A 27,406-nucleotide genomic window follows, 5' to 3' on the forward strand; every position below is an offset into this window, starting at 1 on the left:
CATGACTAAACAGTAAAGGAGAGAACAGTTGATGTGTTAATAACTCTTAGGTAAATACCATTTGTTATTGTCACTGCTGAGGCTTTCAGAGAGATGGCACCATTCCTGGTCCTGGTCTGTCCTCTTGTTGGCTCTGTCTTTCAACAACCTGGAAAGACAGGTTTGGAGAGGGAAGGAGTCTGAAAGGGATTGGTGAGCAAGAGGAAGGAAGGGTATGGGAAAGGAACAGGGACTCTGAAAGAGACACAGAGAGTAAGAGAGAGAAGGGCAGGCAGACATACAAACAGACAACATGCACACACACACACAACACGACACACACATACAGTGAAGCAGAGGAGAGAAGACAGAAGTGATGATTAATGGGATCTTTTACCAGACTCCAGGAACACTCTGTGTCCCTTCCTCAGAAGTGCTGGGACTTTTGCATCCATCATTTCTTAGCAGCGCTGACATGGTCCCTCTGGTTCCATACATCTGCCCTTCCACCAATGTCTAGGATGTGCAGTTCTTCCTCCCTGACTTGGCTGTGGCCCAGAGGGAAGATGACGTTGGCTGGATTTGAGGAATCAGCACAAGAAAGTTGCATGGTATCACCATGCAGGCCAGGAGGAAAGAGGAGCTTCCCTGAAGATGTCTCTGCTTTGGGGATGGAAGAGCCCTGTGAATATGGGAGGACCATAGCCAAGAAGATTCACATTGGGTGGAAGGATTTTTGAAGAGGAAAGTGGGAAGACTGGCTTCCCCTTCTAGCCAAGAGCCTGGGTGACCTTGAGTTTGTTCTTTAACCTCTCTAAACTCTTATGACAAGAGTTTGCACCAAATAATCTTCCAGCTCTGGGGCTATGATTTTAAGGCAGATCAGACATCAAATCCTCCTTGAATCTTAGTCCTTACCCAGAGATGATCAGATATGCCCTTTAACACAGGGTAAAATGACTGGACGACACCAATGTTGACTAGTTATAATTGCATTCCCATGCTAGACACTCTAAATATTAATACCTCTCTTTGGGTCATCATAAATTCAAAAATAAGTTTCTTATTTTGTTTAGTGCTTAATTACTTTCTTAATGCTTTCAAAGGAAGACAATAGAGCATCATGTTTAAGACCTAAATTCTGGTTTCAGCCAGACAGCGGTGCAAATATCAGCTCTTCCACGTCAGCAGAATGAACTCAGGTACAATTCTTCACCTTTCTGAACCTCAGTTTCCCAAACTTGTCTCGTGAGGTTAGAGTGAGAGTTACAAGAAAAAATAAAATCAAAGTGTTTTGCACAATGCCTGCACATATAAACCCTTTAAAATTATGGAATGGGCCGGGTGTGGTGGCTCACACCTGTAATCCCAGCACTTTGGGAAGCTGAGGCGGGCAGATCACCTGAGGTTGAGAGTCTGAGACCAGCCTGACCAACATGGAGAAATCTGTCTCTACTAAAAATAAAAATAAATAAAAATTAGCTGGGCGTGGTGGTGCACGCCTGTAATCCCAGCTACTCGGGGAGGAGGGGGCTTAGGCAGGAGAATCGCTTGAACCCAGGAGGCGGAGTTTGCGGTGAGCCGAGATAGTGCCATTGCACTTCAGCCTGAGCAGCAAGAGTGAAACTCCATCTCAAAAAAAAATTATGAAATGAACAGGGGCTAGAATCTGCTTGATTCCCACAACAACACCGGGAAGAAGGTATGTCTCCATTTCATAGAATAAGAAACTAAGGAATGGAGGAGTGACAGGTTCATAGCCTCCAGTCAGTTAGAGTTGAAGTCAGGACCAGGAAGAAACAGCCTGTACCTCCCTTATATCATTATGAAGTTTCTTAAGGCTGAACTTTCAAGAGGCTAAACTTTGAGGCAGAGAATGGGAAGAAAGAAGGGGGCTGAGGATTTAATCTTGGGGAATGCAGACAGAGGAATGGGAAGAGAAAGAACTGAAGAACGAATACTCAGGAAAGCAGAAGGGCAAGAATTTCACTGGTGCAGAAAACAAAGGATTAGATTATTTTCCAAAATTAAAGGGGGCAGGGTGTCACCAGTGTCAAAAATCATAAAGACCTTGTAATTTGAAAATAAGCATGTCCTTTATTTATTTATTCATTCTACAAATATTAATGGGGTCAGGGGGACGTGTCAGGCACATCCTCGCTCTAGGAACACATTGGTCAACATGGAAGTTTCTGGTTCCTGTTCTCCAAGAGCTTATGTTCTAGCAGGGATAAGAAATACTATAAAAGTAATGAATTTTTTTTGAGGGGGGTGGGAGACCAGAGTTTTATTATTACTCAAATCAGATTCCTCAAGCGTTCGGGGAGCAGTTTTTAAGGATAACTTGGTGGGTAGAAGGAAGCCAGTGAACCAGGAGTGCTGACTGGTCAGAGATAAAATCATAAGGACTTGGTAAACTAATGAATTTTTTAAAATAATTTCAGATACTGTAAGTTCTGTGAAGATTAAATGTGGACAATGTAATAGGAAGCAACGTGAGGTAGGTGGGCAGCTGAAGCAAGTACAATCAGGAAAGCAACGTTTTGAACTGAGACCTGCACAACTGGATGGAACCAGCCACATGAAGACCGAAAGTGCATTGTCGCTAGAGGGAACAGCTGCAGCAAAGTTCCTGACGCAGGAATGGGTTTGACTATGACCTCCATCCAGTAGGGCATTGTCAGTGACTTGATGTGAACAGAGGCCAGATCATGATAATAATGAAGGAGAACTGATTTATAAGGAAAGAGTGCCTAAGGGCAGTTGACTCACGCAAGAATTTGTTCTTGAAAAGAAGGAATAAAGTGGTATTAGTGCCATTTATAGCAGAATGGGCAGTGGCAACCATTTCTATTTGGGGACCCTCTATTTCCCTTCCCATTTTGGTCATCTCCCCTCAATGCCAATATTCTCAACCAAAAAGCCACATCCTTGGAACATTCATATTAACGACTGTAGGATATTTTGGGGGTTTGGAGATAGGAATAATCAAATCCTCCCACACCAAGGCTCCACTGACAACATCAAACCTGTTTATACTGGCAGATACTGTCATCACTCCAGCAAACACAGTTATTTGCTTTGGATCTTTATTTTTTGTTCTCTACAATTCAGGGTCACCTTTGGTTTCTAAGGCTCCCGGGAATCCTATTTCACTGTTGGTTAGTTTTGATCACTATCCTTTCCACCCTTACCCCACCCTCCCAGGTCAGATTTTAGAGCAGTATTAGCCTACAGAATTTTCTCTGATGATGGAAATGTTTGGTGTCTTCACTGTCCAGTAAAGTAACCATTTAGCCATATGCAACTATTCAGCACTTGAAAAGTGGATAGTGTGACTAGGAACTTAAATTTTAATTTATGTAATTGTAAGTAATTTAAACTTAAATTGTCACCTGGGGCTAGTACCTATAGTTTTGAGTAGGTAATTCTAATGAGTTAAAATTGAGGAGAGTTCATGGTTTTCAAAGAGTCACTTTGCAAGATCTTTATGATTACTGAGAAATGCATCAATGCAAATACATAATGCCCAGGTCAGTAAGTAAGGGATTTCTTCTCAAGGAGGAAAAAAATGGAATCTATTCCATTTTTTGGAATAGATTCCATTTTGCAGAAATATTATCAGAAAATTTATTTAGCCCAAACGTGAAAAATACTACCTCTTCTGAGAAGTAATTTTTAAAGATTAGGAGTGTCCTAAGGGGTGCTGGTTTCACGAGGCCTACTTTGGTGAAAGGTGTCCATCGTCAAATAGGCTTAGGGAAGTGGGCACACTTTTTCCCTCTCTTGTAGATTCACAATGCACATTATTATAGTAAAAACTCTGAGAATTCTTACAGTAAGTAGCTCTGTTTAACTATAGAAACCTGTGTGTGTGTGCTTGTGCGTGTGAGTGTGTCTGTGTAAAAAAAAATTAGCATCCTGAGAAACTAGAGAAATATTATTGGTAGAACATGGACTTGGGTTGGGGGTGAGAGGGAGGAAAGAGGGACTTGTGTAAACAATGTCAGATCTACCCTTTATTACTAGCTGTGTGACCCTCAGAAAGTCATTTAATTTTTCTGATCTTCATTTCCCTCATTTGAAAACTGGAGATAATATCTATATATCTAAGTTTATATGAGGATTGAATATAATAATATATGTAAAGAATATTATCATAATTCCTGGGACAAGTGAATCTTCCCAGAATAGTTAGCATTATTATTTTCATGATCATTTATGAAATTATGTGATTAAATAGCTGAGATTTTCTGGACCCAGGGAGAAACGTGCTATGAACTACTAGAGCTCACTTACTGCCTGGAGACATTTTTAAGTGTTGTATTGGAGACCTGGAGATGAGGGTCATCTTTTCTACCTTTCTTTATATCCAGCATTGAATGCTTTCCTACAATCCATTCTCAAAACAACAGCCAGAGGAATCATTTTAAACCAGAAGTTGGATCATGTCACTCCTCTAGTATCTCCATCACACGCATGCAAAGGAAAAACTAGAGCCTTCATAATGCCCTCCAAGCTGCATGTGATCTGATCCACCAGTACCTCTGTTTCACCATTTTTTACTATTGCTGGTCTACTCTGGCAAACAGACCTCACTGTTCCCTGGGCATGATAAGGAACACACCCACCTTAGGACCCTCTCATATCCCTTCACTATGGATCACTCCCCCAGTTATCTGTATATCCGTGTGGCTCCTTCCTTTAGATCCTTCAGTTCTTTACTGAAATGTTTCCTTCTTAACACTGCCTAAATTTACAGCACGCCCCTATCGTATTAAGTGCTCTAGCACTCTCTGCTCCTCTATATTTCTTTACTACACATCCAATATGCTATGCATTATTTATCTGTATATGTTCTGTTGTTAGAAATTAAGTGCATTTTCTCTAAGCCCAGCGTTGAATGGCTTATTGAAGAATGAGACACACATTTCCAGGCTGGTCTCTGTGGTTTTTATTAGTGTTTCCTGGGACCCATTAAACAAATAAACATATTTTGAAAAATATAATTCTTTCATAAATCAGGAATAGTCTGAATTTAACATAGCTTAAAGGGAAAGATCTCTGATTTTTTTTTTAACAGTAGCAATAGAGTTGTTTCCCACAAATTGTCAACCCAGGAGTCAGATGGGAAGAAAAACAAGAATTATGCAGATAGCTACAGAAAGATTAATCCCAATTTAGTTAAACTTGTGAAGGCTTGTACATTTCAGAGGTTCATAAGACATAGTCTCAACAGGAATATTTTTTTTGTAAATGTTCTATCACTAGTTCCAGAAACTGAATTCCAAGAAGCAACACTGAGGATAATTCAGCTCTGATATTGTGATTACTGTGATGTTCTTTCATTCATACAGTAAGTATCTGCCCAATACGTAACTACCAAGATCTATTGCATCCTACATAATTAGACAAGCTCCTCACACATATGGGCCCATGCCGTGCACATAGTAGGCACTCAACAAATGTTTGCTTAACTACAGAAGAATAAGATAATTGCCTTCCTTCTTAACTGTTTTACCTTTTTCTATACTTGATACATTTTAAAAACAACATGCTTGCAAAACTAAAATCTAATATGCATTACTAACTTTATCAAAAGATCCCTCAGTATTTTTCAAAAAGGAAAAAAATAATAAAAACCAATCCCCAAATACTAAAACTTAGAACTGCTTTACACTTAAATAGCAATTTACATCATATTAACACATTCATAATCTTCATTGGTTAAAACAGGTCAAAGGTTCATTACTGGCTTCTCATACCAGATAAGTCTCACAGTTCCCAACAAGGCAACAGAATTCTCATCCAACATATATTTACTTGTGGAACCCAACGGCCTGTTTTGGTTTCATTTCAGCGCAAGTGAAGGCAAAATAAAGAGTCTCACAGTAAAATGTTCATAGTAGATAATATGTCCTTGAAGGTTGTGCCGTTGTGCTCTTATTCCATTGAAGAAATGATTCACATCCCAATTATAGATATGGTCTCCCAATCAGAGGAGTCTTTTAGGAGACATTCATTCATTCATTGAACAAATATATGTTGTGTACTTGTTTCATGCTAGGTAACAGGAAAATAATAGTGATTGATAAGACGTAGTCCCTGTCCTCAAAGAGCTAACAGTCTAGCAAGGCAGGAACTTTGAGAAAAGACCAATGTGTTCAAAGGAAAACTCATAACCTGGATCTCCCTTCTCAGATGGCACATTCAAGAAACTGTTGCTTATGCCCCTGGGAGCCACAGCCTTGCTTAAGTCTTACCAAGTTAACTATCTAGCAACCTCAGATGATTTGAGCCTGGTAAGGTCTTAGCAATAGATTTGCTGCCTCAGGTTCCCATGAAAACCTAATAAGGGAGAGGTCTTTCAACTCAGGCATAAGGGGGGTTTAAGGATAACATGATTAGTGACCATGTGGACGTTCAGCACAGGTGAGCTTCTCAAGTGAGAGCCATGCATCCCCAAAAGGAAGGAGGGCTTATCCATAGTACTTTGCTCTCGCTTTCAACAGTGTGGTGGGAAGTACTCTGTTCCCACCCCAAGCTGGCGTAACTCGATTACTTTACATTCTCCAAGTCACAAACAGCACATAGAAAATGTGGCAAACTCAAGTCAAGACAATAGAAAAATATGCTGAGAACTTAATACTCCAGCCTTAATCAGGCACCAGGTGCCAAGAAACCTTCACTCTCAACAAACAACCCAATCCACTAATTATCTGTAGAACTGTTGTAGTTGGTACTCTTCATATTCACTTACACCTTAGCAAAGATTGCTCTTGAATGAAAAGGTTGCAGAAAGAGCCAAACCAATTTGAAAGAAGTGAGAAACTTACAGGTTTGAGGAAGGGTGAACTCAGAGAAGGATCTAGCCTCCTTAGATGATGAACAGGCAAAGTCAGAGAAGAAACCGCAGTGAGAGAATTAGTAGATACCCCTAATAAAGTCACACAACTCAGACACACACAGACACACAAATATTCATGTGTTATACCCATTCAAGTAACTGGATATTTAATTCCTTCTATGTAATGAACAGTCAAATGCTGGGAAGGCCCCATAGTTCTTTGGCCTTGCTTGTAAAGCAACATATGTCTTTTCTGCAGGAATGTCTGAGTTGCATAGTCAAGACCTTTGCTGTTCATTGTTCCTTTTCTCAGCTCTTTCAGTAACTGTTACTTGACAACACCAAGTTAAACCTTTACAGAGGTGACTAAGTCAGGCAGAAATAAAAATGGATTTGATTACACCTTTGGAAACTTATTCATGGGTCCTCCAAGATCATGACCTAGAATGGTTCTCATTATAATTAGGACAAATTTTTGACTCTTCCTACTTCTAGCCTTGTGAATATATTACAAACACTTTGCAACCTTTGAATATGAATTGCTTACCTCTACCAGGTAAGACACTGTGGTAGGTGCTCTATTAGTTGATGAAGAGCACTCCCTCTTACTGATACATGTCTTCATTTGCATATCATTGCTGGAGAAAGAGAGGTAGAATGGAGGAGCAAGCCAAGGACATGAGAGAGCCCAAAAGAAAAGCTGCAAAAGGGATGAGAACATTCAAATCCATTTTCAAAGTGTCTACTGATTCCTGTGCTTTCCAGATTGCACGGCTCAATGATAAGTCTCCAGGACCCCCAGAACAATTCCGCTATTGAAGAAGAAGCTTCCAACTCCTTGGTGATAATTGTGCCTGAGCTGAGTTTTCGGTTTATTTTTTTCATCCTTTCTTTCTTTTCTTAAAAACAAAACAAAACAAAACAATCCTCTGAGTAAAAAATCTAGGCAATAAACCATTCACTTGGGATCAGTTCAGATGAGACAGTAAACAGATAATCCAAAAGACAAAAAATTATGAGAATTAATACCTGCAAAGAGGATTTTCCCTGGAAATTCTTTTCTTGGTGTTTCCTTCTACCGTATAATTTTAATTCTGCTTTGTAATTCCAGTGAAAATGTCTTCTATTGTAGTTCCTGCTACATTACTATGTTTACCTTATCTGACATTGGCTCTCATCTGGGGTTCTGAAAAGAAGATCCTCTAGCTGTTTCAACTTATTGCCCCTAACATTTAAAACATAAAGATAGGTTGAGGTTGAAGTCTTACTTTTGCTTCACTCTAAGGAACTAAAAGACCTTACATATCTTTTTCTTCTGAGAATAAACCACTATCCTCATATTGACTAGCTAAACTGGTGGTTCTCAATCAAGGGCAGTTTTGCCCCCCAGGGAACATTTGGTGACGTCTGGAGACATTTTGGATTATCACAGCTGCGGGTTTTCTGGTGTCAAGTGGTTAGAGGTCATGAGTGGATGCTGCTGAACATCTTACAATGCACAGGAAAGCCCTCACCACAAAGAACGTTCCAGCCAAACAATGTCAATTGTGTGGATTGAGAAACCTTGGACTATAGGGATACAAGAGCAAACTCTTCAGTCATTTCCACACCACCATCTCCTTTATCCAACTTATTTTTAAGCACTTGGAGCAAAAAAGAACCAAGCTGGGCTCTCTTTTAAATAGCTAGAAGTAAGCAGAGAGGGCAATTTTTTTAAAGTATTTCACCAACCATCCAAGGGAGAGGAAGGAAGACAGCCCTGGCATCAGATAAACCATTCCTGAATGAGTATAAAGACCCCACCATTATTCTTCTTGCTGATTTAAGTATTCCAAGTCATGTGATTATGCAGAGATTATAGCCAACCTTGAGTTTTGGAGGTCCCCATTCTCCACTCACTGGATCCTAAGGCTCAGGTTAAACTTCCCAGCATCCATCCACTTTGTCCTCACCATCTGAGACCCTGGAATTCAACCCAGCGACCATGTTCACCTCCCTTGACGAAGCCATATGGATGCTTACATGTGGAGGATGCATCACCTTTTTCTAAATCGTGTCACATACAAAACATTTAATGCCCTCTGATTTTTTTTTTCTTTCTCTTAGCAAGAAGCACAAGGCTACAAACCCTGTTACTCTTGCAGTGAAAAAGAATTCACAATAGAGGTGAAAACAAATCACAACCACATACAGCATCATATTTCACAGAAAACTGTGTACGTTTTTTCCCCATATAGGACATACTTCAAAGTAACAAAATAATTTTTTTAATCAATTGTAGTGTTTCTTCTTCCCGTTAGAAGTAGTTTCTTTTTCCCCTCATGGTACATAAATATCAGAGAAAAGTAGTCTTTGAAATATTTACGTCCAGGAGTTCTTTGTTTGTGATTAGTTGGTGTGTGTTTTGGTTTGTGTCCAAAGTATTGGCAGCTTCAGTTTTCATTTTCCCTCCATCCTCGGGCATTCTTCCCAAATTTATATACCAGTCTTCGTCCATCCACACGCTCCAGAATTTCTCTTTTGTAGTAGTATCTGTAACAAAGGAGATCGGATAAGGTGACTGATCAGATGAAGGTTGCTAGGTAAATAACGGGTCGTGCAGTCTTATCGTTTTCAGAGACATGAAACTCCTCACCTCATAGCTCGGCTGAGCTTTTCATAGGTCATGCTGCTGTTGTTCTTCTTTTTACCCCATAGCTGAGCCACTGCCTCTGATTTCAAGAACCTGAAGACGCCCTCAGATCGGTCTTCCCATTTTATTAATCCTGGGTTCTTGTCTGGGTTCAAGAGGATGTCGCGGATGAATTCCCATAAGTGGGTCCCTCTCGGGTCTGATGAAAAGCAGAAAGGAAGGTTATTAATGGCCCAAGTCACAGCAAAAGTAGAGCAGAGAGCATTGAGTTGGGTCATCTTCCTCCAAGTAGGAGATACTCATTTCTCCCCTACTTCTCAGGGAAGATGGATCACAGAATTACCAGATGTTGGACATTAAAAAGGTATTTAAGAATAAACTAGCACAGGCTGGGCACGGTGGCTCACGCCTGTAATCCCAGCACTTTGGGAGGCTGAGACGGGTGGATCACGAGGTCAGGAGATCGAGACTATCCTGGCTAACACTGTGAAACCCCGTTTCTACTAAAAGTACAAAAAATTAGCTGGGCATGGTGGCGGGTGCCTGTAGTCCCAGGCTCAGTCCTACTTGGTCCTACTCGGGAGGCTGAGGTAGGAGAATGGCATGAACCCAGGAGGCGGAGCTTGCAGTGAGCCAAGATCGCGCCACTGCGCTCCAGCCTGGGTGACAGAGCGAGACTCCGTCTCAAAAAAAAAAAAAAAGAATAAACTAGCACAATATTTTATTTTACTATTTTATTTTACAAATCAGGAAACTGAGACACAGAGAATTTAAGTGAGTTGATCAGGGTCACAGCTAACTAGTGACATAGCCAAGACTAAGGAATAGGCCTTAGGTCTCCTAAGCCACAGGGAAGTTTCTTCTACTTATTATTCACAAACTGCTTGGGGTTCATTTCAACCTGTTACTTCCCCAAAAAGCAACTCTCAACCACTTTTATCTAGTACCTCAACCAATTAAATTGCTTTGACCCAGCAACTGTGTTTCAGCCAAATACAAATCAATAAGGCTCTAGAACGTTTACTCCCAGACTAGATGAGGGTGGTAGGGAAGGGGGTGGTCATGTAGGGACTGGAGGACCCAAATTGAAAATGAAGCCACTACTGCAATAAGATTATCAACCAAATTCAACTTCACTCCCACTGAATTTGTGATGCCCCACCCTCACCCCACCCACCATTTGAGGGGTTGCATTAATTCAATGTTGTGGGATGATGTGGAATAACAGATAAAGACATTCTAATTCCTTATAATTTCTGGATTATACCTTTTTTTTTCTTTTTTTTTTTGAGACAGGGTATCACTCTGTGGCTCAGGCTGGAGTGCAGTGGTGCAATTATAGTTCATTGCAGCCTAGACCTCTCTGGCTCAAGCGATCCTCCTGCCTCAGCCTCCCAAGTAGCTGGGACTACAGGCATGTGCCACCATGCCCAGCTAATTCTTGTATTTTTTGTAGAGATGGGGTCTCACCATGTTTCCCAGGCTGGTCTTGAACTCCTGAGCTCAAGTGATCCACCCACCTCAGTCTCCCAAAGTGCTGGGATTACAGGCCTGGATTATACCATCTTGATTTCTTTCTGTGTTCCACCCACAATTCCATGTCTCTGATATTTCATATATGTTCATAAGATTTTATTACTGGAGGAGATCCAACTCCCAAAGAGCAGTGTTGAATCTTAAGAAAAAACAGTCATTTCTTGGAATGGGAACTCCACAAAGGTAGGAGGTCAACGTTTAGCAAAAGAAAGGATGATACATCTCAACTGTTTCTTCTTATCTCACTCCTCTTCCCACCCTTTTCTTCTGGGAGAGATGGAAATTGCTAACCCCATGCCTGAAGCAGTTCTTAGGCACTGGGTGTCTCAGTTTTAGAGCACATATGACAGAACGAGGAGGAAATATCCAGTGAGGCTCCACTTTGAGAAACAGCTGCAGAGGGGGTTACTTTGCTAGCAAGCGATGCCTCTGTTTTCTCACTCCACCCTGTTTGGAATGAAGACATGAAGGCAGCAGACAGAGGCAATATTTGCTGAAAAACTAGTGGTCTCCAGGTGTGCCCGATGTGATGGGAAGGACAAAAGGCCATCTGAAAGCCAGTCAACTTACTGTGCTTTTTGGTGTGGCACTTGGCAGGGGGGTCTTGCTCCTTTTTCGTATCAGGTAACTCTGCTGAGGAGAAAAACGAGAGCCATTTAACTGACCTATTTTCTATCATTCCCTTTTTACTTCCTGCATCTACTCATTTAAGCAAAATTTACTGAGCACCTACTGCATGCCTGGCACTCTTTGAGTATGTGCTAGTGAACCAAACAAAACAGAGATGATAAATGCTATGGAGAAAAATGATGCAGGGTAAGAAATGGAGATAGATGTATGGACTTGGGAATAATTTGCAATTTGATACAAGGTGGTCATAGGAGACCTCTCTGATTCCACGACCTAAAGAATATGAGGGAGATGGTCATGCGGAGAGCTTGTGCAACAGCCTTCCATGTGTAAGACAGAAGTGCAAAGGCCCTGAGGTTGACGCGTGTTTGGTATATGCATGCTGTAAGAGGCAGAGAGGGAGGAGCTGAGGTTCTGATCATTAATGCCTTATGGGGCTTTTAAGGACATAACTCTGAGAAAGATGGAAGCCATTGAAAGATTTAGATCATTGAAAAATTTGTGGTTTTTTTTTTACATAATACAAAGATGTAAACATTTATAACAAAGGAAGATGGCTTTTAAGCCAGAGGAGTGCCCTTTTTTGGCATGCAAAGTTACATTTTAATCAGCCTGACAAAAGGGCCATTGAGTGGCCCAAGCTCAGTACAGAGGGCCATAGTGGACTATGGAAACACAGATTAGTTTAACAAATGACTCATTATGGCAACCTGTGGGACTACTACCAAAGAGGAGATGATGGAGCCGGACCTGGGAAATAAAGATTCTTCTCAGAAAGAAAACTAAATGATCTAGCCAAGTGTGTGTGTGTGTGTGTGTGTGTGTATGTGTGTGTGTGTATTGGGAGGACTAAAGCAGATCTTATGAAGACTCTCACACTCAAAAACCAGCCAATTCTAATACAAAATAGTCCCTAAATACAATCCAATTATTTTAAGAAACTGGGCCAGTAAAACTGATCTCTTCCATGTGCCCTTCCTAACCTAGGGTCCACTGACACAGTGTGGCCTTCAAGGGCACCTGGACTGACTGAAACCATATGTGAAGGGAAAGGGTTCACAGCACCCGTTCAGTTATCAAGCGAGGCCTATTATTCAAAAAAACTATGAACTGCCAGCCATTAGCTCCTAATTAAATTCGCTAAGAAAAAAAGCTACTGTTTATTGAGCACTTACTATGTACCAGGCACTGCACTATGCACTTTACATGAATCACTTTATTTAATTCACACAATAACTCCATGAGGCAGGTACTAATATGATCCACAGTTTTCAGCTGTGGAGGATCTGAGAAACAGAGGGGTCAAATGACTTGTCTAGAGTCACACAACTGGAATGTGGTGCCAGGATATGAACACAAACAGTTTGAATCCAGAAGCTTTACTCATAACCACAATTCTATGTCATTTCCAGAAATGGTGGCCTACACATAATCTCCCTTTGCACATAACAGATTTCACACAAGCCTTTCCTGCCAAGAATCAGGTTCACTTCTATAATGCTCTTGTTAGTGAAAAAGATAATTTCAATCTGACAATTCTGTATTTCCCAACGTTCATGGACCCTTTCACCCATCTTATCACCCAGCTAATCAAGACTCAGTGTTCCCAGCAATTTCTCGAAACGTCATGGCAGGATGGAGAGGAGATTTAATAAGACCTCAGTAAACGAGAAACCTCTCATCCTGGTTAAGAATTTCTCTCCTGGCATTGTCACTAGCAGGGCCTGCACCTGACTTGGGTTTCTCTGAAATCCGAGAGGACAAATTCACAGGAAATGCAAAGAGACTTCACTCTCCCTCCCTGTAGGTTACAGGGTGAGGTTGCAACATCCCATCAGGATGTAACAATATTGCGACAAGTCTGGCATCCACTCCGGTTTCCAAGTGATACATCACTCTGACAGGGCCACGTTGTACTGCAGACAAAGAGTGGCATTTACCCAGCAGGCCACAAGCAAAGCTCGTTTTCAAATGACATCCAGGAGGGATGCAGGGCCATTCTTTCAGAGCCAGGAGTTGAATTCAGAAAAATACAAGAGTCTCAGTATATTGGCCTCAATTATTGCTTCTGGGTTCCTAGTTGATCTAGAATCAGTTACTTTAGAGTTCAGGTTCCTTTGTGAATAAGATGAAAACCTTGGACCCTCTCCTCAGAAAAAATGCACATATATGCACACATGAAATTTTTTCAACAATTTCAGGGGGCTGTGGCCCATGTAGCAGTCCATGGACTCTAAATCCCCTACGCCAGATAAACCATAAGGAAATATTCTTTGAGTTGTCAGCCATTTACCCAAGCTAGGCTCCATCCAGTTTAGGAATGTTCTTTTTTTAATCCCCAAATAAAAATCTTTCCATCATCATAAAAGAGAATAAGCAGTCAAAGGCAAAAGAAGAACCTAACTTCTTCCAGCCCCCTCTTCCTGTTGCAGTGTGCAGGGATAAGCCATGGAATCACTGGCCTGCCTTACCACTGATATCTTTTGATCTTTAACCTCGCTTTAATATGTGTCCTCCTTCTGCCCTAGAATAAAAGTCAAGACTTTGAAGTTAGCCATGTGGTTAAGTGATTCATTCTTATAAAATAATGGCTTGCCCTGGAGAAGTTGTCCAGCCTGGCTTTCTCTTGCTTGGCTCCCAGGCACTCCAGGCCAACGTCCATCCGGTCCAGGCAGGGGCAGCAACAGGCCACAGGTTTGTGATGCCAGTGCGAGAGCATGACTTCAGCTAAGCTGCTTCGCAAGAAGCAAAGATTAGAAGCATTTGCATATGATTCAGCTGTGAGCCATTTCTTTACGGGATATACAAATTTCAGTGTTCTAATAGACCGTGCCACCCTAGCTTTAGGCTCAACAAGTCAGTGGATAAACACATCAAGCCCAAGCTGGCATGACAGGCTGGAGGACTGTAGAGCAGAACAGGACACTGGCAGCCGGCATTTTATGAAATGGGCAGATGACAGAGAAATCAAAACAAAGCCTGTTTCCCCACCTGCGTTTATCACAGAGGGCATCAGTTTATGCTGAGCCCCGCCTTAGCTCAGCTGGTAACTAGCATTAAAACATAGAAAGACATTTCACTGCATTCAATTTCACGGGAACTTGAAATATACAGACTCAGGCAAATGACCAAGGTTTTCCCGGGGGTTCTGGTTCCATGTGGTAGAGACTATCAACTATTCTGAAAGAAACTGACCCATATAAGGCTATAATTAACTATCCTACTGAAGGGCTATTACCCCAACTAATACACCAACCCCAGAGACTGCATTGATTCTTTAGGGCCTGGGTGGTTGATCTCATTTTCCAGCCTGGGTTACAATCACAGGATAGGAATGGGGAGCTGCAGCAAACAAGGATCAGAAGGATAAGGAGAGCAGATTCCTGAACTCATCTTAAGAAGGGCTATTGAAAAATACAACCGGTGGACTCGGGAGACAGTGAGTTCCTTGCTGCTGCAAATGCGAAAGCAGAAACTGGTCTCTAAGGCCCCTGTTGATTTTGAGATTCTAGAAGGTGTAAGTTAAGATGTAGAAAAGAGGATGGCCCGGCTGTCAGGGCAGCAGAGCTCTAACTATGACGTTTTGGTTTCCCGGGTACATCAAGACACACTAGCCCCTGAGGCTCAGGAAGTGGTTGGTTCAGCTTTATTCTTAGTTGGAATTTTTTGCCATAAGTCAAAGTCCCAACTGGAAGGATGGAAGGATGTGGGAGATGACACTGTAGGAAGTCGCAGAGGAACTCAGAGTGTGACTCGGGAGGTTTCCTCAGCCCTGAACCCCGTGGTCTTGACTGAGTGGTAATGATTGCCACAGAAATTTTACCTCGATTGGCTCAGTTCCCCCAGAATAGCAAATACACAGCCAAGCCTTGACAGCATTTGATCTATTTCCTAATTTTAACAAATACTTCAAGTGACACATAATGCTAAGGGCTACTGGGGGAAGGAGAAGTCGAGAGCTACGCTGGCCTCAGCTTTTAACCTCAATTCCAGAAGCATTTACACTGGCTCCCAGCCCCATCTCATTTAAGGGGCTTGACCCAAACAAAACCTCAAACCAAAACCTTTCATTATTTCAGTTCTCAAAAGCAAAAACAAAAACAGAAAAAAAAAAAGAAAAAAGGAAGGAAGGGTTGCAGACTAATTTCTTTCACAAAGACCCAATTAAATCCCAGTTCTGAAGTTGCTCCAAATTTAATTCCAGGAGAGAGGCACTATCACTTGTGGCTGATGTCTAAGTGCCATTTCATAGACCCAAAGAGATCCACAAGTTTGTACCCAGATCACAGGAAACCATGAGATCCTCTTTCAACCAATTCCCACGGTGTACATGCCAATGCACCTATTTGTAGGTGGGGGTGGTAATCTGAAATCCCCTCTCCCAGACTCGTAACATCCCAACCTTCTCACCCAGTGTAACCTTGGTTAAGAAGCATGGATAGCCCCAGTTGCATCCAACCTTAACCAAATGCAGCTAATGTGAACATAACTCATAAAATGCAGGTGCTCTGACTGATTAGAGAGCACTGATAAGTCATCAGAATTAGACTTAAAAACTGACAAAATAGTGTAACTGTGGGGATTCTGGAAATTTCCAACGGCTGCCCTTTCACTCAGAAACCATCACTACAGGTTCACGGACCTTTGAACTTCACTATGAGGTATTCTTCCTCTAAAGCCAAATGTAGTTTGTTGAAAATTAAATATAGCCTTATTTTCCATAAGTATACCCAAATACGAACAATTTTATCAGCTATATTGCAAGAGTAAGTTTTCGTTGAAAATAAAGAAAAGCCTAAACAACTTTTATTGTCACAACAGAGTGACTAGTTTTACAGGAGACCAACATTTTGCCTAGAGGATCCCTACTGGTCATCTTCAATGTACAAATATTGCCTCAAACACAAACCTCGTCTAATGATAACTCCATTCCTTCCCTAGCCCTTCAATTAGAAAGACTCCAGCAAGGCAGAAATGTAGATTGTTGGTAATTCCCACCAATTCTTCCTAAGTATTAGGCACACCCAGCCTCAGATGTGATGACAGCTTACCAATAGGAAGGTGACTGGTGGTTGTCATGGAGATCTGAGCCCGGCAGAAAGTTTTGCTGTCCAACAGATCTGTGGCCATGAAAAGATAAAGGACATTTAGAGTCTCCCCACCTCACAACAGAACACTGTGGCTCTTAGACAAACAGAATAAGAACGTAAAGGGCCTTAAGTGTCAGGGAGTTAGTTACCTACTGTGCTACCATAGTTGGTGTCATATAAATAGTTCTCATCTTTCCAGGTGTTCATGATGGAAGGGTCTACAAAAAATAGAGAAGGAGAATAGTCAGTGATCATTTTCCCCAGGGAGAAGAGGCTGCGTTTTCTAACTCATTGTTTATCAACAAGGTATGGGGGGGTGAGGAGTGGTCCTCAGAGACAAGGGGTACGATTCTGCTTCAGTTGCGTTACTTTATAATAATGTTGTCTAATTTTCCTTTCAGCATCCTTGGGGAAATGGCCTCATCCACGTGTTCCATACCTATTGCATTTTTAGGGAAGTGAGAGAAGTTGCAAGAATGGGAACCTGTCCTAGACCAGTAGTTCCTGGGAGTTTTCCTAACCTGGCTAGGTGTTGTTTTGCATTCTACTGCATAATCGCCACAATATTTTTACCCTGGGGTGTGGTGGGGGGAAGGCCTTGTGAGGAATAAATTTATTTAAATGTATAATAAATAATTAACGAGTATCTTTTTCTATTAATGTCTTCCTTGGAGGGTTAATGATGTTTCTTTCAGGAAGAGTCTAGTCAATCTTATCACAGTTTCTTTGTTGCTGAACTCCAGAGATTTGTCATCCAAGTTGGATGACAGCCCCCTCCCTCTGGGATTTTTCCAATTAGCTTAAAGGATGACATAAAATTCTCAAAACAAAACCAAGGAGAAGGGGTGGAGACTGTTACTAAATCAAACAAACACCTTTTAAGAGTGGAGCCCCATTGCCCCATCGCAGAAAAGAAGTGCTCTTGTACTCTGTCTCTCTCTCTCTCTCCTGTGTGCTGCGGTAAGCACATCTCACTTTGATTGACTCTTCAGATTTCAGATTCAAAGGGAACTCCCCTCCACCTACCCCAAATGGAGCTCAGCTCCCACACAACCCCCAGATCTGGGCTGGTCTCCAACAGAAGCATTTTGTTTCTTGGCTAGCCAAAAGCTATAAGATCTCTCACCTTGTCCTCACCAGAAACTTCCTGCTTTCTCCTCACCGCAGACCTAGGTTACCCTCAGCTCCCCTCCTTGCTAGGTTCTGAGTTTTAGGGCCGGGGTGTAAGCCACTGACTGAGTTTCATTTTGTTTTTATAGCACAAATGATATAAAACCTGACTTACTGGCTAAGTCCTCCTGTTTACGACATAGGGATTTAGCCGGTATTTTAGCTAATAGCTACATGTTTGGACACCCCAAGTCCAATCTCTTGGGGTTACACCCTCTCTCCTTGTTGGGTCACCTTGTACACCTGTTGTTGTCTCTGAAAACAAACTGAACCAAAGAGGTTTGGGGGTGTTGGCCCCTCTATGAGTGTCTTCTCCTCTCCTCCTAGGGTGGACCTTCTTCTCCACCCTTCCACTCAGCTTTTCTGAACTGGCAACACAAGAATGTCTGGATGGTCAAGAAGGAATTATCAAGTTATTTGGGACCTCTCCAGTATTACCCTGGCTCCTTCGGTGGGGCTCTCTGTCAGGTCAAGCAGGGGAGGGGGTGCCATCCTCCTGACCAAGTCCTGCATCCATCTCCAGGGCAATGCCAGGCCCGTAAAGCACAGAACATCCAGATGGCCCATCCCCTGGCCTCTGAAGAGAAGGGCATGGCTAGCAAAGCCTAATTCGCATGCTTAGCAGCTATTGCTTTTTTCTTTAATAATGAATGGTAGGCCAGCCCACTTATAAAAGGGTAAATAACTGCATGGGCCAATTTCGGCCCCAAGTGACTCACAAATCACCTGCATGTCAAATTCTGTCCTTGGTGACTGGGAAACATCCTCAGGGAGGCCTGTGGCAAGCTTGGTTGGCCCATGTGGCTCACAGGCTCCCTGGCATGAACATGGGGAGTGACCTAGGAGCAAGAGTCACTGCACAGTTTTATGATGGCTCATAGACTTTGGAGGACAGTCTCCAGGAGACAGATTTAGGACAGGGGAAAGGAAATGAAAATGAATGTAGATGCTATGGAACCGTAGCCTCTGCTCAGAGCCCAGAATTGTGTCCTTCATATAAAAACACACGGAAGGCAGGAGTTGGGTTGCAGGTACCTTTGTGTATCTCTGCAGAAGCTCCCCAGGGCCCCTAAAAATTTGTTAGCTACAACACCAAGTCAACATCTTCCCCCTTTTGCTGAAACACACTCTCCTCAAGGGAGGAGGGAGAGAAGAGGAGACATTGCCTCTTCCTCTTCTCTTTCCAAACTTGGCCAAGTCCAGTCCCTGACACTTTTTGTAGTGGGGAGGCCCACCTTATATTCTGCATTTCCTTGGCTACTGGCCTGAGGTCTGGATGATGCCACAACCAGGAGTAGGAGGCAGAGAAGTGTGGCTCCCCATAAGTCTATAAATCGGAAATAGGTGGCAGTCACTAGTCGCAAGGGCAAGAATGAGGTTCATGGTGGGGGTGGCCTATCAGAGACAGCCATGGAAAAGGCCTCCCTGCATTTCCTGCAAAAAAAACTTGCTCCCACATTCTCTCTTGCCCTCTCCCAACTATCCTCCCCAGAGCTTTGCCTGACTAGATTGGCTCCCTTTGTCAGTGGGACAAACTACTCACCAGTTTGTTCAGTCTTGACTATGACATTGTGTGCGGACTGGAAGAGGTCACTACTGCACTGGCCTGTGAAGGACAGATTGGGATAGTCAGAGAGGATGGAGGCAGAACTGGGTGCTTAAATAAGGACAGAACTGGCTTCTTTGCAGAGCTTCTGCCATCCTACTGCCTGGTCACCTATGTTTGTTTATGGGAGGGGGTTTCTCTGTTAGCCTTTACAAACTCAAGCCTGCAGTCTCTGACCCCAGAAAATCAGAAATCTAAGGCACTACATTAGAAGCAATTCTTTGATGTGGTATAGTAAAGGCATCCAGTATGGTGGAAATAGAACTTCAGAAGCCCTGTTTTTCCACTACTAGCTATGAGGAACGTGTGTGCCCTTTACCTTTCTGGGTCTCAGTTTCCCCATCTGTAACAAGATTAAACTAGATAAGGTCACTAGATGACTTCTAAGGTTCTTTCCCATACTAAGATACAATATGAAAATGAAAATGTAGGGAAAACCATTTTAACTAGCTTGATTCTTCTTTGATTTAAAATCTAATCAAAGCCATCATGATGACATCCAATCTGTGAGATATGTCTGGACAAAATGCAGTGATTCTTTCCTTATTTATGTCTCAGCACATGTACAAGCAGTGCACATCACATGTCCTTATTTGCTTGCAATTCCTCTCCCATTATCATATATAAAAGCATATATATGCATGCTCATATATATACACACACACACACACACACACACACGTAAATGCACAAATGAATCTAGTATGTTTTTCTTCCCCAGACAGATTATAAACATCTCAAGAGCAGAAGTCATGCCTTTAACCTCTCTGACATTCAGTCTTCCCACCTGTAAAATGGGCACAATATTTACTTTGTCATAAAGTTATTAAATGAATTAATTCACTTATAGTGCCTAGTATAAGTAAATACTCAATAAATGTTAGTTAATAGAATGTCTACACAAAGGCAAACAACAAAAGAGTGAGAAATCTGGTTGGACGTTAGGAACTCAGAGGCTACAGCAGCATGCGGTGAGACCAAATAAGCCATGGGAGGTCAGAGAGGGAAGGTCTAAGATGGCCACAGCACCTCCCAGGCCTCCCTGCCTCAGGCCTCAATCAGGGTAAAGCTTTAAAGGAGTGGATTTAATTGGGGGTGGAGGTAAATATTTTTAATTATTCAAGTGTAAGTCTGATCTTTCTGAAGATTCCTGAGGGTTATTTATAGAGCCTTGTTTGGTTTGATTCTAGTGAAAGAAAAATGAGCAGCCACCAATGTGAGGTGGGTGGGAAGCAGGGTGTGGCCAGGGAGTTGAATGACATCATCTAAAATGGCCTCCGCAGCCACAAGCTCTGCTGCAAGGCCCCAGGTTCTCTCAGTGTTGATGGCTGTTGCCAGGGTATGACTCTGGTTCACAGCCCTGGAGCTCATGCTGCCCAACTCCCGGTTACTTGCCCAAACATGGGTTCTACCAAGACATAAATGCCTTTTCCAGTGCGAACAGGCCAACTCCCTGTTCTTAAATATTGCTACTTTTCAGGATGCCCATAGTTCTCAGAAGAGCTAGATTTTTACAGCCACTATCAGGGGAACCTTATGCCAGTGTCAAAACCATTCTGCAAGGTCAGTTGTCCACCCTACTAGGTCTTACATGTCATTATAGGATGTGTTCGTGTGTGAATAATCTACCATTCAAGGACAACATCTGGAGTGGTGGCCCATCCCTGTGCTAGGGGAAGCCTCAGAGAGATATCTGGGACATTAGGGCAACAGAAATTCCAGAAACCACCACAGAAATATTCCCCATACACGTATCTAGACCATATGTTTTAACCCTTTTTTTAAGTTACAGACCTTTTAAGAATCTGCTGAAGTATTGTGAGTCTTTTCCCCTCCCAAAATACAAACATAGTTCTAATTTCATATATCTTCTTACCACCCTTAGGACCTTATCTTAAGAACCTAGGTCTAGAAGGTTGTTTGAGGTTGTTGTTGTGTGTGCGTGTGTATGTGTGTATGTGTGTGTGTTTTGTTTGTTTGTTTGTTTTGTAACCAGGATGATCTTTAACAAGCAAGTGACTGGATGTTAAATTATTGAACCCTGTTTGCAAAGGAAAGAAGAAGACATTTTCCAAGGGTAGTAAATACTCTATGAATTCCTAGCCAGCTTTTGTCTTCCTGAAAATTATCACCATAAGGAGAGGATTAAATTACACTGGCATTTATAAGGGATTAGACACACCAGGTACCCTAGGCTTCAATCCTGTTCTCTCATCTTCCTTCCACTTCCCTGTCTTGGGACATGGTAATTTGGAAGTGAGACCACTCTTTATTGTCCCTGACAAAGAATCCTGTCATCTACAGAATCTCTGTTCTTCCGGCTGGCTCCTAGCAGGGTAGGGAAAGACACAGAAAGAGAGAGTCACCGTTCCACTTAAGATGCTGCAAGTTGCTGTAGAGGAGCTGCCCCGCCGTCCCTGCCGCTCGGGTGAACTCCTGCAAACTCATGCTGCAGAGGTGCTCGCCATTGATGTCGAACTCTTGGAAAGGGATACAACTGGCATCCAGCTGGTTGGTGTCCAGGAGGTGCTGGAGCCACTCCCACACCTGGTACTTGGTCCAGTACTGAGGATGAATTTCATGCCACTGGCCTCCAAAAAACCCGCTGGAAACTGCAAAACAGGAGGCAGTCTCGTGAGTGACCCCTGGCTGTTCGTGGCCATAGTATCTGACACAGGGACGCACTATTGGCTGCCAGATATCTCAGAGACACAACCACAGTCCGTGTATGTGCCAGCATGGGGGATGGAGCAGAAATGCATCTTCATGTCCTCCCTAGCATGCTACCTACCCCTGGGCACTGGATGAGGACAACAGATCTGAAGTGCTCAGAGCTCATTCCCCACCTCACCCACAGTAAAGTATCATGAGAGCTAGAGCATTGCTATCATTTCAGCAATTTATTAGCTTATTGTTCATACCCAAATAGTTCTGCTCCTCTTTTCTCTCACTCACTCTCTGTCACTGTTTTCTCTCTTATACACACACACACACACACACACACACACACACACACACACCCCAAACTCAGACCATTTTCAACCAAAAATAAGGCCTGAAATTAAGGTTCTTTTCTATATGACGCCTTTGCTTTTCCTCAAAGTGGTCCAGATTATTGATCTGCTAACTGTACTGATATCTCACTGCCCCAGCCTAGTCATTATAGCTATCATGATGTCACTTCCCTATTCAGTTACCTTTAGTAGTTCTCATCACCCACTGAAATTAGGTATAAAGCTGCCTAGCTAGGCATTGAGGCTCTTCACTAACTCTTGTCTTTTTTCTGTGCTGTTCTTTCAGTTCAGCTTGTGTTCTACCTCTCACTCCTGTTGAATTCCTACCCATCTTTCAAACTCTGACCACCCCTTAAAGTCATCACCAATCCCCCCAAATTGCCTCAAGGGCTCACTGTCCTCTTACTCTCCAGGAGACATGCTTGGTATTTCTCCTAATGGCTTTGTCATGTTCTGCTTTTCTCTACAACTCTCTAAGTGCCGTCTTATTCTCCTTTGTAAATTGTATACTTGAGGTCACAGACTGTTTTACTCCTCTTTGTATCACCTATAAAAATGACCTCAGAGACCTTGCCATAGTAGATGCTCACCATATATTTATTTAATGGAATATGTTTTTGAAGAAGAAATAAGGTAGGCATCTGAGGAGTTGGGAGGTGCATTTACAAGATGGTGCATTCAGATACTGATGAAGAAGTGCAGTTCATTCACCTGGATAAATATTGCTGAGCCTAATATGTGCTAGCCATCTAAATATGTGACTCATGCTCACTTAAAAAAAACATTCCATAGCCCGCCCGAAGTTTTGGGGCAATAGAAAAGACAGAGCCAGCATCTGAGGGCATGGAACAGGGTTGAGAGAACTTACAGTTCCCTTGAGAATAGACGTCGGCAAGGAGCTCTCTTTCAGGAAAGGTGAGTGAGAGGGGCAAGAGGCAAAGACTATTGCATCCCACCAAGCTGAAGCAAGGGAAATCCAACTGAACATGGCACATGGATATTCCAGCAAACTCAAGGGTGGACCAGTAGAAGAAAATGTAGTGCAAGAAAACTGTCTCTAACTTTTTCTTCAAGGTCACACCAGATCAGTTCTTCTCAAAATTTAGTATGATCGTGAATCACCAGGGAATATTGTTGAAATGCAGATTCTGATTCAACAGGTCCGGGGAGAGGCCTGAGTTCCTGCATTCCTAGCAAGCTTCCACGTGATGCTGATGTTACTGGTCTATTGAATTACAAGGAGCTAAAGGCCTCAGAAAGGTTTGACTCCCAGAACGCCCATGGTCCAGCCCACAACACCCTCAGAGGAGAGACTGAAGGGGAAATGTTTCTGACCCAATCCCTCTTCTTCCTCATTCATTCAGAATCCATCCATGGCTTCCAGACCTCAGAAGCACTAAGAGCAGGAGGTCAGGTTTATTTAGTGCACAAAGGTGACCGCCATTAGCAATACCCACCACTTACAGTATGCACTTAGCTCCTCGTACCTCATGGCCAAACAAAAGCAGCCCCCAGTCCTCAACGTGGGCTCTAAAGAGGAAGCCAATAGTCAGGGGTTGGGGGAGGAATGGAGCAATCTAATCCAAAAATCTAATTATACGGAAATAGTCCCAGATACACAGACCTTGGGCTGGATCTTTCCATTTCCCCCAATTTTTGGTGCCTCACAAATAAAGCTGTTTAAGGATGGAAAATATATTTTTGTGGCTCCCCAAGTCTTTCATCTTTCTTTTTCTAAAATAATTGTGATGCTATGACAGTACAGCTCCGGTTTTGGCAACAAGAGGCACCAACTTTTAATAACCTAACAGCACATCCAGAATAATCTCATCTGCAAACTTAATATGGTCTAGATTAAAAGATAGTCCCTGCTAGTGTATCTTGTTCAAACTTGGGAAAATCAGGGATTTTTGTCTGAAATTAACTGAGGAGATTCCACATCAGACAGAGAACCCAGCAAATTCCTGAAGTTTCAGGAGAAACAATAAAAATTCCTATGAGTTCACATCCTCTCTGCCATTCAACTGATCTCCTTCTCCTCTTGATCAACTTGATCAAGGCTGAGCTTTCTTTGAGATCTCTGGAATTTAAGAAATAAAAGTGGCACCCCAGTTCTACTCCCTGCTGAACACATTTCCCCAACTTTCTTCAGAGCAAGCAGGAGAAATGCTGCCTTCATTAAGGGGCCAGGGTCTGGGGAATGCCAAAGACTTCCAGTTTTATTTGGAATCCACTTTCTGGGTCCTCACAGGGTATCTGAGGCTCACAACAGAAAATGCAACTGCCCAGAAAGTGCAGCAGTTTGGGGGGCGCAGGTGACTGAGTAAGGGAAGCTCACCTGCTCACCCTTTCAACCATGTTTGACTAGGATTCCAAATTAAAAGAGGTGGAACTCCACATGGATCAGCACTCCCTGCAGAATAACTCTCCCATTATCCTCCCACTCCTGCTTCCTCCCAAGCTCTGGTCACCAACAAACCATCTCCATATTTCAAAGCAAACTCAAACAGCAGAGCCTCTGGCAGGGAGATTAGCAGTGGGTGTGGATCAAGAAGAGGCCCAGAGCTTCCTAAACTCACTGCTGTTGGATGCACAGCTGAATGCCTAAACTGAACGGCTTCACAATGGGGTGTGGGGTTCCTGATTCAGCAACAACTTGATTCAGGGATTCAACTTGATTTAGGGATTCAGCTTCATTCAGGAAGCCACAGGCTTGATCACCAAACCCCCTCCCTATACGCCCCACCACCAGGTCCCCTCTTCTTCTAATAGACGTGTTCTAGATTAAAGCACTAGGGAGAACACCTGCTCTCCTTACAAATCTCCTCTCCCCTTTCAAAGAGAGGCCACTGGAAGATGAAAAAGAAAGACTAAACTGCTATAATCCTCTCCTTCCTAACTTCCGTGCACATGCACAGACACATGCACACACACACACCCTTTTTCTCCTAGCCTATCTTGGTATCCCAGCAAAACACTATTAAAAGCTTCAACAGGGAGTCTTTCCTTCAGGCATCTCTTCTACCCGCCTCACTGCCAGGCTGTCAATCTGGAACCTTTAATTTTGGGAGGAGGCAACAGAATATCTCAAATGAGCTTTTGTCTGGAACCCTGGGGGCCGGTAGGGAACTCCGAATTTGAGTTTTCTCCATTCCTTCTTGTCCCACATCTTCTGCTGAAAAGCCTATATTTCTCAAACATTAGGCTGGGAGAAGAAGTAAAGCAAAGAGCCCCCACAGCACAGCAGTGACACCAACACCCACGGGCCCCCTTACCATTGCACGTGGAGTAGCTGTCTGTCCAGGCTGGCGGCTGGTGAAGGAGGTTGTTGCCGGGGTTGAGATTCATTACACCACCTCCTTCCAGAATCATGATCTGTTAGGGGATCAAACAGCCTGTTCAGTCATTGCCTCTTGGACAAATGTCATTTGAAAGTGCAGATCACAGAGTAAATTTAGGAAGAAAATAAAGAGAATTTGTCCTTCCACCCATTGCCTGCCACCCATTGCCAAAGCCTTTTTTTGTAAAAGCAAAACTCACAGCAATTAAAAATTTCCAGGTTCAATTTTCATATGCATGAGGCAAGTTTTTACAGCCACCCATTCATAAATGAATAATCTCTGATCAGGAATGAAGCGGGAGGAAAATGCAATACCTGCTCCCAGGGCGAGGCTGGCTGGCATCCAAGTGGTTTTTTTTTTTTTTTACAAAAGTGAAAATGCCAAAGAGATTTTATTTAAAGTATTTAAAGTGCAATTTCAATCAATGAAAATCCAAGCCGGTGGTAGCACAGCCCCAGCACCTGTGTGGGAGCTCGGACTGCAATTGCACCTGCACACCCAGTAACAAGTTTTCTCAGTGTGGGTGTCTGCCACAGGCTGGGCTGGTCATCAGACGGCCTCAGTCATATTTTAATAGAGCTCTTCAAGTATCTGGCTTTGCGATAATATCAGGAATCAGTTGGTTTCTCTGACAGACACTGCCCATTTCTGATAAAGAAAAAAATTTTTCCTTTCTGGTAACAATTATAACCATTTTTTTTCTCTCCTGTTAGAGACCTGGAGAATTTAGTGGGTTTCCAAGCTGACCTAAGTAAAAGTGGCTTCCTCAGTCTGTGGGATCATTTTCTCAGTAAAGGACTTGGGAGAAGATATTTCTTCTGTGGGCCTGTTTGGGTTTATTTTATAGCAGTGTAAACATTTTACACTTCAGAAATACTGTCTTCAATTCTCTGGTATTTATAATGTCCCTACTCCCAAGCGGGGCACCCTCCACCTTTCAGACCACAGCCCCAGCTGTGTGTTCAGTCATTTAAACGAAGAGCAGCCTGTTTCCAGATCACTATTGGGCAATACCCAGAGACTGTAAAAGTCACTTGCTCTTTATAAAAATGTTGGGGTAGGGAGAGGAATTCAGCTTTATAGCAGCAATTCATGGAAAATTTTCTGCCTGTTTTGGGGAAATTTTGCATCCTCGGGTATTATCAATGTCCACAGGAGTAAAGTTGCCAATCCAGAGGATTTTCAGCCCTTGGCATTCTGTCCCCTAATTTAGCTACCACTCCTCTGGTTCTGTGTAGGGCCTGTCTGGGGAGAAGAGGGGTCTGCAGAAGGCATACGAATATACTCATGTATTCATTTATTCGACAAGTATTTATCAGCCTAGTAATAGGCTGGGCACTATTCTAGGTGCTGGGGAGAGAGCGGTAATTAAAGGCTGAACTAGGCTACACACAAACATGTATGATGATTATTCACATCATCATCACTGTTGTTTGGTAAATAATCAGGACTGAATCCAGTGTAAGTAGAAGGTGGAGAAGGAAAGACAGGGTAGGGATGGTGGACATTATAACAGCAAAGAGCCACTGGGTGGGAAGGTAGAAGAGCTGGATTCTATGTC

At 42.8% G+C, this 27,406-nt stretch overlaps 1 protein-coding gene across 2 annotated transcripts in view; it reads right to left on the reverse strand.

Moving 5' to 3' along the window:
* Nucleotides 1–4,909: 4,909 nt before the first annotated feature.
* Nucleotides 4,910–27,406, reverse strand: part of EHF (ETS homologous factor) — a 41,934-nt gene continuing 19,437 nt past the window's right edge. For both annotated transcript variants that reach the window (XM_037999522.2, XM_008002232.3), the window contains exons 2-9: nt 25,780–25,879; nt 21,857–22,102; nt 19,428–19,490; nt 16,864–16,932; nt 16,676–16,744; nt 11,565–11,627; nt 9,462–9,657; nt 4,910–9,358 (exon numbers count right to left, since the gene is read on the reverse strand). In XM_037999522.2, coding sequence (XP_037855450.1) covers nt 9,259–9,358; nt 9,462–9,657; nt 11,565–11,627; nt 16,676–16,744; nt 16,864–16,932; nt 19,428–19,490; nt 21,857–22,102; nt 25,780–25,876 — 903 coding nt within the window. In that variant the 5' untranslated portion in view covers nt 25,877–25,879 and the 3' untranslated portion in view covers nt 4,910–9,258. The remainder of the gene's footprint in view (nt 9,359–9,461; nt 9,658–11,564; nt 11,628–16,675; nt 16,745–16,863; nt 16,933–19,427; nt 19,491–21,856; nt 22,103–25,779; nt 25,880–27,406) is intronic.

The sequence above is a fragment of the Chlorocebus sabaeus genome, chromosome 1 (genome assembly GCF_047675955.1).
Source record: "Chlorocebus sabaeus isolate Y175 chromosome 1, mChlSab1.0.hap1, whole genome shotgun sequence".
Lineage (NCBI taxonomy): Eukaryota > Metazoa > Chordata > Mammalia > Primates > Cercopithecidae > Chlorocebus > Chlorocebus sabaeus.